The sequence below is a fragment of the Polyodon spathula genome, chromosome 12 (assembly GCF_017654505.1).
Source record: "Polyodon spathula isolate WHYD16114869_AA chromosome 12, ASM1765450v1, whole genome shotgun sequence".
NCBI lineage: Eukaryota > Metazoa > Chordata > Actinopteri > Acipenseriformes > Polyodontidae > Polyodon > Polyodon spathula.
Genome location: NC_054545.1, coordinates 15623730 through 15636716, shown reverse-complemented (window position 1 = coordinate 15636716; position 12987 = coordinate 15623730). Strand labels below are relative to the sequence as shown.

General features: G+C 37.6%; 1 protein-coding gene across 18 annotated transcripts in view; it reads right to left on the bottom strand.

Moving 5' to 3' along the window:
* The window catches only part of ryr3 (ryanodine receptor 3), a 146022-nt gene that overhangs the window by 124525 nt on the left and 8510 nt on the right, over nt 1-12987 (bottom strand). For all 18 annotated transcript variants that reach the window (XM_041267175.1, XM_041267178.1, XM_041267177.1 and 15 more), the window contains exon 2: nt 2210-2329. In XM_041267175.1, coding sequence (XP_041123109.1) covers nt 2210-2329 — 120 coding nt within the window. The remainder of the gene's footprint in view (nt 1-2209; nt 2330-12987) is intronic.

Genomic DNA, 12987 nt, shown 5'->3' with positions numbered 1-12987 from the left:
CAACATAGGAAATACCAAACTGTGGGAGTCAATGTTTCACTAAACAGGCTACTGTTCATTTTGATTTGGGATTAAAGACATATGGTCATTCAAAGTCAATTATGTATTGGAACTAGTAAATTATTTACTGGCTATCCGATGGGCTACTGCAATTGAACAATAGGTAGGTCATTTGGAGAGGTAGAAATGACCTGTGTTGACTAAGTGTCTTGACTTTACATCATATTAATATTATACAATGAATAAAACCAAAACATACATATTGAAAAGGATAACTTAGTGAATCAAGGTTATTATACAACAAATACAAACAATTGTACATAATGAAATAGCTGGTATCGAGCTATAATTTCATCCTCAGGGAGATCAAAAAGAGTAATGATACATACAGGGTCATTTTAAGGCCGTCTATGGCCTTAATGCTGTCACAAACGCTTGATACATGAACCTCTTAATATATTTTAAATACGTTCACACTGCAGAATACTCATTTAATTTAATAGGTAGGATTTTCCACTTATATTCACAATTCTAGAGGAATATTAAAACAAACAAAGTTCTTTGTTCTGCAGCAAACCCAACTACACAGAATGTAATTTACACTCAGGCAGGAAAAGCAGGGGTGGCTCACTCCCTGAGTGTAATGCAGACGTGTGACCCGAGACACACCCTGCTCAAGGCTGGCACGCAAGTGAAAGAAAATACTGCAAGCACAAGCAAGAGCTATAAATGAGAATGAAACTCAGCACAAATGAACCAAGATTGTGTTTTCAGTCTATGTGGCAGGAAAGGGCAGCAGTTCCATCTCTGTACAACTCCCTATTTAATTTACTGTGGGCTACGACCAGAGGTAACATAGACAAGCCTACGACGGAGAGTGACTGTATACGGTATCTCTGCGGAATGCAGAATCAATAGGGTTGGCTATTAAAGTATTAGTTTATTAACCAAAAGGCTGTTGTCTTAAAATCAGCCAAGAAGCAAAAATACCCTTTCCTTCTTTTTTTGAAAGATATATTTTATTGGTCATTTTTAGTATGCTTAAAGGGATACCCTCTGAATTTGCATAAATAATATAGTGTATTATCCCATATAATGTGTTCTTTATATGGGATAATACACCATATTAGGAGTGTTGAATGAAGTCATTTGGCAAGTTTTAACATTGGGGTAGTCTCTGGGCATTCCTGATCAACATGGACTTCTGCAATGAGGCCAGTATACAAATGACCACTTCCGACCTGAAACACAACCAGTAAAGATACTACCGTGCTGGAGTGAGGGAGAGTCATACAATCAGAAGCTCACTAGCCCGATTCCCAGCTGAGGCAAGTTACAAATAATAATAATAATAATAATAATAAATAATACATATACAATGTACAGTAAATGTTTGAAAAAAAAACTTCTGACTAATGCAGTTTACTCAGTCGTGTTTTTAGAATCAGCATTCTATATTCCTTTTCTTGTATAAATTAAAATACACAGAGCGACGGGTGGATTTTAAAGAAGATGAGAATCAAAATAAGATGCTTTTTATTTGTGCTGCACCATTAAGGATGTGTTCTACTGTTGGTGATTTTTCTAATGGTATCTCCCAGAGGGATGCTGTTTATACATAGATAACCTATAATGCAATGAAGTAAAATTACCCTGCCACACATCACTCGTCTAGTTTAATTACAGTCAGATGTGGATTACAACCTGCTTCTCCACACGATCAGGGAACAGGGTACCCTGAGAAATGTAAATGTGGCATTTAAATCAACCTTACTGATGTTCTCTTTTGTTTGGAAAGAATACCTTTTTTGTTTGCTGCAACATCTGGAGATTAAGGAAATTAATTACAACGCAAGGAAATTTATTCTGATTAAAAAAGGACTATTGGTGCAGATAATTCTATTACGAAACAGTCAGCAATGTTTGCTTTCCCAAAACAGTAAAGTACGATAATTAAGGGCTAATGGCTTTTTTCCCATCGTCATTAAAGAGACTGATTCTAAACACAGCAACAAATGGTTATTATAAAAGTATTTTGAAATGTAACAAACTTATAGCCACCAGCAATATTAAAAGGTACACTCTACTGTAAAATGTAAATGTGACAGTCTCCATATATTCAGAGATGTTGATATTTGATTTAATGCATAATACTGCTTGATTCTAGACCAGAAGGTTTCACTCTCCCACATTAACAATGTTGCCTTACCTTGGCCTCGGAAGTTGGTTCCAAGAAGCACAATCGATTACCTAGTCCCTCAGCCGACAGACAAAACTTCCGTTGCTCTTTCTGGATACTGGAAATGCACTGGAGCACAACTTCATCGTCCTGTCAGAGAACAGAAGCTGGTAAGAAACTGGACAACATTCGGCAAGCATAGACATCTGCGGGCTGAATTGTCTTCAACCCCAAAAACTTCACAGATATTTCAAACAAGATGCTTACTTTAAGTTAAATCATTGAAATAAGTACAGAAAGAAAGAAAGAAATTAATTGAACAAATACAAAGCTGTGTACTAGACTGTAAGGCATGTGCACAAACACAAGCAATGAGAAAGAAAAGGCACAAGCAAGGCTTTTTGACAGCTAAGAGATACACCTTTAAGACTTGGTGCAGAAAGATTTTAAATCTTTACATGCTGTGAATAGTACAGACACCCATATTTTAATAGCATAAAATAACCCCCTTCAGCACATTTTGCCAACACCCAGAGATGAAAGCATTCCAGTCCAGCTTTAGTTGAATAATTGTTTTATTTTTAAAACTGCCTTAATCATTCTGAACACACACACATTATGTAAAATAAAACTGGAGTAAGGTCACAGCTCTTGGACGTGACTCACTCTGTGCCACTTCAGGGCAAGGTGCAGACATGGGCACCGGTTCAGATCCATCTACTAAATGACTTTCTCATTTACAATAAGCTTACCTTAATAAGAGGCAACATTTAGAAACACTAAAAGAAATGTAATACATTCAGTAGCAACCATTTTGACCAGAAGTCTTTTTCACGCTCCAAATGTTACATTGAAAAAGAGGGTCCCACAAATAAAGATGACTATAACTTCCTTACTTTTGCAATGAGGTGCATGAAACAGAGTTTAAAGTTTACTGACAGGTTATCTAAATTGTCAGTTTCCTTGTGATACTTGAGTCAAATGTATTTTAAGAATAAACCTCCTGAACAACTGCTCAATTCCTTGTGTGCCTTAAGGGGTTAATGGTTAGGAATGATAAGAGGCTATGAAAGGTCAAATTCAATAACAAATCTGAGGAGGAAAAATAAGACTAAGTGTTAAGGCTTCCTTTAAAACCATTTCAATGGGTGCACTTGTGCCCTGGTATTTCTCAAATTCCATGCCAGTTTAAATAGCTGACTAGCTGTTATTGTTAGTGGCTTATGTGAAGACATTTGTGTTAGAAACAACTGAATGAATGGTGCGTCCTTATAAACAGGAACGGTAAATCTCAATTAACTTCTCAATAACAGATCAACGAATAATAACAATCCATTGATTTCTTAATTGCTATTAGCCTTCTGTGACTTGGAACTTACAGAAAATGACTGTCCGCTAATTGAATCGGTAATGTATAGAGCAGTGTGAACAAACCGCTACAGACAGATAGTAATGCTAGCCACATTCCACCTACTACATGCAATACAGTTAGGTGGTCATGACATGACAGAATACTGCAACTCAGTATAAAGAGATACACAGTATCCTACTCAGCTGTAATCTTTACAGTAATGGAGGGCTTTCTTAATAGCAATTCACAGAAAACCTCAGTAAGAAAAACAGAAAGCAGGGCGATGCTGAAGTCGACTCCTCTGTTCAAATCGTTACAGAATTGTACAATGGTACTGTGCAACATTGCTTACAAAGGCATCCCAAAAGCTTTTTCTTTGCAAGAGCCAAGAGGTGGAAAAGCCAGTTATTTAGCTTAAATGCAATTCAGTAGCTTCAACGTATACCAGGGGAGGAAGAAAGTTACCAAGCTATCAATTGGCAAGAATGCCATTTACTTATTACACATGACTTGAAGTCTAAGTTGCATCACGTTAAAGCCATAAAAAAACCAGATCAAATACGGGTTGGGTAGTATATTGCAAATTGTATTTTCTTATTATTGATTTCACAGAGGCACCGGGTGCTTAAGTGTGTCCTGGCTGAATTCCACCAGGGAACAGCGTCACACTGAGGAAGGGTCAGCATTTTTAAGCATATTCAAATACAAGAGTTGCATCGTTCTGTTAAAAGTAAAAATTATAAGAAACTAAGTCAAGCAAACAATTGGGCTAGTCCTTTCTTCAGAATAATGATAGAGTTTTGAGGTTCTGAAGGATGATTTACTGTCTTGTTAAAACATTAACTGGATCAACAGCATGTGACAGAGAAAGCTCTAAAGCTTCCATAAATCTAAAATAGACATCACGGCTGAACATGATGGTTTACGGTCACTCATGGTGTAACAATGACAGGTTCCAAGGTACAGTACACTAAGGTTATGGGAGAGCAGTATGGGCAGAACATTCATACTTAAACTGAACAGTGCAACCCTAACCAATGCATTTCCCCTTTTAAAACACTGTCTGGCTAAATCGCCAGTCTTTACTTTCACCCAGGGGGAGCACACAAGACATCCCTGATAAAAGTCTTTGAACCACAGAAGATGTGCCCAGTATCCCAGTACCATCTAGCTCTTCCACGCAACTGATCAATTGTTTTTGGAAATAGAAAGAAACTGTTTTAATACCATGGGCTGGACATCATATTTTCTACTTCAAGAAGCAGCATTCCTATCTAACTGAGACAGAGGTTGGAAGAAGTTTAGAGCAAGATTAACGAAAATGAATTCAAACCATCTCCTCGTGATCATTGCCAGACCAGTGGCCACTTATTTTCCACTACTCAATCACCCGTTCTCTTTCCCTAATAAGGTCTCTTTTGAGCTGATCTCCTCAGATGCACACCATTGATTGGTTGCTGGTGCATTTGCAGCTTCTAGTCCAATTCCAACATTAATCTTCAACTGCACTTGTTTGGTTTTGCAAAGGGTTTGTAGCAGATATTGCACCTTATATTAGGAATCACTGTTTACTACAAAGAACCATTCATTGGTCAGTCATGAATTATGCCGGATCAGCAGTATGTGTGTAATAATTTTGCCTGGCAGTCAATTAGTCTAATTTACTCACACAGATGTGGGCCAAATATGGATCCATTCACAATGTGTGTTTGGACTTGTTGCCTCTGCATTGTAAGCATTCACTGTGTGTTTAGGAGTCAGTCACTGCTTATTAAGTAATATTGGTACCAGACGAAGTATTTACTAGAAGCACAAATCACAAATTTGAGTGTAGAGAGAGGGATCGAACTATAGATAATGTCCCAACCAACCTCACACAGTTACCGCTATTGCGTATTTGTACAACAGTCCCAAACCTCCCTCCACATTGTGTACTTGTTAAGGATTTAGTTAATGTTTTCTTATAAAATCACTGAGACGGATTTACCAGTGAGCAGGAGAATGATGGGAAATGTAGTTCTGAGAGGTCCATGCTGGTATAAGAGACTCCATCTTCTGGCAGGGAATGCAATTTAAAAGTTAGAAAAAGTGGTCAAAATGTAAAAATAAATAAATAAATTAAAACACACACTTTATGTAAAGAGTTGAGGCAACACATGGGAACTTGTAACACAATACAAGAAAAGGTCCTTATGTGCCCTTTAAGTTTGCATAGTGTTAGTGTTTTGTGAGGACAGTGCTACAGTAGAATGTCCAAAAACATTTGGACACCATTTGGAATACTGCGTCTCTTTGCTTGTGTCAAAGAATGCAGTGACTCTGCTGCAAAGTGATCCTGACAACCACAGAATAGCCATCTGCTGGAAAGCTAAAGAGCGGCATCAGAGTCTATGTATAGAGCTGGGGGGGTTTCCATCGGCAGCTCCGGGTGCCTGAGCAAGAACTGGAGCTGGCCCAAGATTCAGGCTGAGAATTAAGATGAGCTCATAGAAAAGCACATTGACAAAGCTTTAATTACTATAAATCACAGAAAAAGGATAGAGATGTAAGCCATGGTGCAGCAGCTCCAGAACAAGAAGTAAAGCCAATCTACACAAATGCTATTACAAAATGAATGCAACATACAGCAAGAGCCTTTATTCCTTTAATAGAAGCCTTCCTACAGTATCTGCGCAAAGCATTTTTAAAGACAAGGGCAGGTGCACTGGTTACCCAAGGAGTTCAAGTCTGATACATTCATTAGCAGTAATTTGAGAGCTTCTAATGTGCTGCTAGGCCAAATAATTTCTAGCAGTGCACACAGCATTAAAATGGTCTGGGGGAAAAAAAAAAAAAAAACTGCTGCTGCTATTTCCAATATGCCTTACTTGCAGCACAAACTAACAAAGGAGTATTTACAATAAAGCACATAGACTTTGAAGCGTACAGTTAATAAATAAATAGACAGCTTTCTGTAAACGGATGTCCAAAAACGACGACTTTACATTATAATACTTATTACCCATTAGAAAGATTTAAACAATTGATCCCTGTATGTCATTTGATAATGTGAGGTTTTTACGTGGGATCAAAGCAACTTCGATAGCTTTTAAAAAAAAAAAAAAAAAAAAAAAAAAGATGTCTTTTTTTTTTTAATACAGTGTTTAATGCAAGTTAATATATATTATATATATATATATATGTCCTTGCGTATTACTTAATAAAAAAGTAGTGTGTTACATTACTCATCATATTTCTTTCTCTTGTCTTGCAAAACAGTCTGACTACTGTTTACTTTTTAACTGCTCTATACATCTGGTAATTCATTCATTTAATGTGTCAAACAGGTTACATTTCATTTTTGGCATATAAAGAATGTAATGGATATTTCCTGACTTTCAATAATTTTGTATTATACAAAAAATAATCATTAACATTGGCATGTAGGGATACACCAATATGCCTGCAGTGTGCCCTACATCTGGATATGCTGCTAACTATTTCATACATGGTCTTTTAAAGTGATAGCTGTGCCAAATAATTTCATTTTATGATGTGTGGCATGTACACCTAGAGTCTAGCTTTAACTTAACTTTAACCCATTCGAAAACAAGGACTGTAACCATACATATATAACCCTCTACCACAGATGTAACAATCACTTTAGCGTTACTAATGTGGAAAAGTAGGTCAGCACATATGGGATCATTTACTGTAACAAAAACAAGCAAGAGGTTCTAAAAATACAGCCTTAAATAGCGAATAGAGTTCACGCTCACAGTACCCATATTGAGATGTGCTTGAATGACTTATTTCCATTTCCAGCACCAGAATTCATTTCCTTCTCTCTGTATTCTTCCCTGCTGGCTCCCCTGACATCTTGACACTTCACTTTACTACATACTTCAGCCAGACGGACACGTTAACAGGCTTTGTTAACAGTTCTGTTGGTTTATATTCTCAAAGGTAGTTTCTATATGGAGGGTTTTAACCTGTAATGCCCTTCTGTCAGGTACTATTATTTACATACTCATGTTCCATTATTTCATGAAGCAAAATGGATATTAAAAAGGTGTACAAAATGAGAAAGATGCTAAGCCTACACAAGGGTAGGTATTAACAGACAGGTGTTTGGTAATTCAAGGCACCAAGCAGGAATGTAGGTTTGATGAATGGCTTCCATAGGCCTGTCAGTTTCAAGGGAAATTACTTTCCACAGTGTCATTGATTCAGCTTGTAGAGATTGTTTATGTTTTAGTACACACACACATTTGCTTTCAAGCACACTCTCCATTGAGAAAGGTAGTTCACATTGCAACATAATTCTAGGTAAAACCTGACCAGATCAATGTTGCTCCTATTTCAATAGGGCCCTTTTAGAAATTAAGAAAACTGAAAATCCATGTTTAAACATTCATGTTTAAAAAAAAAAAAAAAAACAACATTTTAAAATAGTGCTTGCTTATTTTTAAAGAACCTTTGTTTAATTTGCAGAATCTTCATTAAATGCACATTTATTTTCAATTTAATTGTAACAGGTGTTTACTTATTTTTATTCCATTTTACAGGGGACGTTAATTACAGTGAGTGTCTGCAGCCCAATGCACTGCCTGGCAAGTGATCATGACAACACTGCGAGTCCCTATCTCGCTCATAAAAGACTCATGTCATTTTAAGGACATTTGGGTCTCTCCACGCCAGAGTGTACTGACTAAGAGATACCTGCACTTTTATTACCAGTTGTCAGAGTGAAGAGTCAATGATGTGTGTAATCAACAAAATATTACTTCACCACCACAGCCGCAGAGATAATATATTGCTAAGATCTTGATACAGGCAGACAAAATCATTCTTTCAGTCCCAAGTGCTAAAGGAGCCTGTTATTTAATGGAAAGAGGAGTCTGCAAATGAAGACATACAGTACAGCATGCAGGTATGATCATGTGTTACAATTATTCTGCCAAGTAGAGCCTCATTAAAAACTGACCTGACATTTCATTTCAGCACTCTGGACAGATCACTGCTGCTGCAGTAAATGAAGCTTTCAAATGTTCCTCCCACTATAGAAATGGAATTGAATCACCAGGCCCCTTGCCACTGTACTGACAGTGCTGTACTTTTATCTCTCAGCTCACACAAGTCAATGGCATCAGTAATATCCACACCAGTTTTCTTTGTGCTGTTTTGTTAGTTGGAAAAGGCAGTAATTCTGCACAAAAAAAAAGTATTTACAGTATAACGAGTCATGGGTCAGAGTAACATGCATCAGCTACCAAGGCTGCAAATAGAAAAACATTTTATACAGACATGTCTTCATATGAACAGGACTACAAAAAGCAAGTTACCTATTTTTAAAGGAAATGCAAAAAAAAATCGCAACTATAAATGACTAATTTATATACCCGTTGCTGATTAGGTCAATTGAACACACCCGACTGTGGTACCAACAGTAATGCATATATGCACCAGTTGTCACCCTCCTATGTGTACATATTTGCAACTAAAGGCAAGAAAAACACTTCAACATATATATTTCTTTGTTTGTTTATGATCCTGGTGCTTCACATCATTGCAACAATGTGACAACCCAGGTCTCCGCCCTACAAAGGCCCTTTCTGTTTCAATACATGACATCTGCAATGACTTTTGCTTGTGGCAGCAGGTGTCTAGCAACAATCACTAAGAAAGCAGGATTCTCGTGGAATGTCTTCCAAAGCATTCTGCTTCTGCAAGTCGCAATGTAATGTGTCGTTCGTCAACATGTGTCAGCGTGTACTGGGACTAATCCGTTCCAGTTTCTTTAAGTGCAAGTAGAATGACAGTGTCGACTGCTATCAAGCGGTGTCGCATTTAATACTTTCAATCCATTTGTGGGGTTTCTCCTAGAGACTCAATTGGAAGGCATTAAAAAGTGCATAACCTGCATCTACATCTACTGAGCATGTTCGATGTACCTACAGTACAGCACAAGTTTCAGATATGCACCCAATAACCAATCCCTTCACCAATATCCACTGCCCTTAAAAAATTAGTATCAGTTCTCTAAAGTGTAAAACTTATTTCATTTCCATAATCTCTAAAAAAGCAAGCCCACAAAAATAGCTAAACACACAAACTGAGACTTACAGCACACAGCATAAAACTAATCTATATTACCTTTTTCCTTCCACTTAATACTCAATACTAATAATCCCTTCCAAAGTCCTTCCTGCTGCGGTCATGTTTATTTATTTATTTTTTTGATATTCCCAAGTTGCTACTAGACCAAGATCAAGGAGGAGCTGTGGTCTCCAAGGCACAGCGAGCTGTTCAAGGAAAAGATCATATTCTAAAAAAAGGGATGTGTGCTAAAAAAATTGTAAAGGGTTTCAAAACCCATGTATGACACCTCATGTGTGAACATGGTATGTCAGATCTTTTCATGGTGTTTTAGGAACCATGCTTGCACTGTAAAAGCCACATAAGGCTTCTTGTGCATGCACAGCATTCCACAGAGCTGACCTCGCTAACAGCTAACACACACTCCGAGAGGCTTTTGCCTATGGCAATTTAAACAGAATCATCCCCAGTCTGGAACAACCAAGAGCTGGACTTTTAGATTATGGCTCTTCACAGGCATTGTTAAATTGTTAATACATTTCACACAGATGTTGTATATCCACGTTGTCTACTGGAGTTTCCTACAGTTTTACTTGCCGATCAACCTTTATAAAAGCTTCCCATAGTAAAAGCATAGCAAAGTTAAATAAAGCATAGCGAAAGCTTGGTAAAGCATAGGTAAGCATTGTAAAGCCCAGAGAGCCATGGTAAAGTATATTAAAAAGCAAGTGAAACCATGGTAAACTATGGTAAATACATCATATAACCACGGGAAAGCAGTACAAATGCTAATATACTGTGGCAAAATACTACTGTGTAAAACTCTTGGAAGGGAATTGAACAGTTAATGATGTTCTGAGTTGAGCAGCTACTGTAGGTTTTTGCACAAAGCTACAGGTCGCACTGGTTTTGTATAATTATGTTTGGGAGGACTTTAGTTTTAAAGCAAGAATACTGTAGAAAAGAACATCTAAAAACAAACTACGCTACAGCAATGAATAATGTGTGTTCTGTACCACCGATTCACTTGGAAGTACAATATACAGACATTTGTTTTGGAATTAGTCAGCACAAGCAAAAATGACAGCATGAAAAATGAAATGCAATAAACATCTTTCCTTTCAGTGGAACCAGAAATGACTCATATGTCGTGTACTGTAGTGGATGAAGGCAGCATACTGGTATGGTATTAAAAAAAACTGAAACCTTGACAGCTGAAAAATACCCTCCCTGCCAACAACGCCCTTGTTTCTGCATGACCATGGGGGTGAATCTGACTAACAGCACAGGTTAAGCGACCTACTGTACAGCACAGCACAAGTGATTAGGTACCAGGAAGAAACATTAACTTTTAATTAATTGTGTTCTGTTTCAAAGTGTATAATTAAAAGAAACAAAGAGGGTCCAGTGGTGATGTTTTTCTTTTCAAGGAGGACTGAGGACAGAAGGAGAGATCTATCCAAGGTTAGCTGGCCTGGTGAGTCACACACCTTTTCTTACCGCAGCAGTTAAAAATGCAGTTATAAATATTTACAGCATATATTTTACAATGATGAATGTATAGGAACATGAGTCACGGGGGGGGGGGGTATTTATACAGTCAACAAAACCATTAGGACCAAGCAAGCATGTCATCTCTTTGAAGTTGCGCCTACAGTGCAGTATGGGCTGTATGAAACGGTACAGATTATTTTTTTCCAATTACAAACAACTTTCTTACTCACAAAAATGAGGTGGCAAGCACTCCAGCTATATTCTTCTCAGCTAGGTCCTTCAATTGTGTCATAAAGCCTCAAGTCTTTCGCACCATCATAGCAGTTTGCTGAAGCAGCTGCTTTGACTCCCTTCTGTTGGTTCTGATAATTTAATGCAATGGATCGTCAATACTTCACGTCTACTGTAAATTCTACTCTTCTTCAAACCAGCGCTTGAACTTTAAACACTAGACCCTGAAGCACTTTCCCCATAGCTTGGTGACAGAATCAAAGCCGCTTTTGAAAACTCGGTGGTACCCAAACTCCCTCGGAGCTTGGAATTCAGCTTCAGTTCAGTGCAGTCATTGTCAACTGTGATGTGTGGACTTTTCCAAAACACACCTTAGAGACATAGAGAGAACATACAGATCAGACCAGTGTCCAAGCCATATCCTCACAGGGGTTTTTTTTTGTTTTTCATTCCACCCAAGCTCTCAATTACTTAATTGGTCTAATGATTTGATTAACTGGACAAATGTAACACTTCTCTCCAGGTCTCGCTATGTTTCATAGGTCGTGTACCTTGAATCAAACGCATTTTTTTTTTTAAATCATCAACTGTAAAAGACCTTGAAAAATATGAAATGTCCAATTAAATAATTAGATCAATTATGTTAATTGGAGCTTAAGTTGGAATGAAAAGCAGAAGACCCTGCAGCCCTCGAGGACTGGAGTTTGACACCCCTGAACTAGGAACTGATCAGGGAAGAAGACAGCAGCCGTAATAACTGGTAATCTGTTCATCTTCTGCCTCTTGTGGTCAAATCACATTTTGATAAAATAAATAAATACTAGCTAAACTTTTATAGTTTTACGGTCTTACTACTGCACTCCAGAAGAGATGTTTATGCTTCTTCTAGAATAGCTAATGTCCTCTGTAGTTAAAATGTAATTATTTGAAGTTAACAAGTGGCTGATGCAATAACCTGTCTGTGGATGTGCCAGGGGACAGTGTGCAAGCAGGCAAGCACTGTGGAAGCATCAGCTTTTTAAAGTCTAATTTTAAACCTTGGAGTCGTTTGCAGGAATGCTTGAGGCTTCCAGAACAAAATACACTCCAAACAAGCCAAAGCCCTCGGAGTGACTCTTTCAAAAGAGAGTATTATAAAAAGTTGAGATGTATGTATTGCACATATTCTTTTTCTTATCTTCAGTGAATTCAAGTAATTTTTAGATGCTCAGTAACATCACACCCCACAGCCCCCTTAGAATCTCTTCCTGGACAAATGGGTTTTCTATAGGAAGAGAGAGGAACAAAATATATTGGAAGCGCGGATCCTTTTTAGCTTTAGATGACTGTCAGAAACACCATTATTGCTATTTTCGGATATCTGTGGATGGCTTGGTGTTGACGTCAGACCAGGAAGAGACAGACACTAATACTGTACGTTGAAGCGCTGGTAGCGCATTTATTAAATAAATAAAAAGTTTACAAAAACAAAACATTGAAACACAAAACAAAATGGCAGAGTCCAAAAATAAACAGGCAAACCCTTCTTAATCGTGTAGAACCTGCACACATAGCAAATGTTATTTCTTTAAATAAAGTGGAAAGCATGTGCATACAAAAACAAAACATAGTTAATGACGCCCGAGTAAAGCTGTGTGAATAGAGCCAGTGCCAC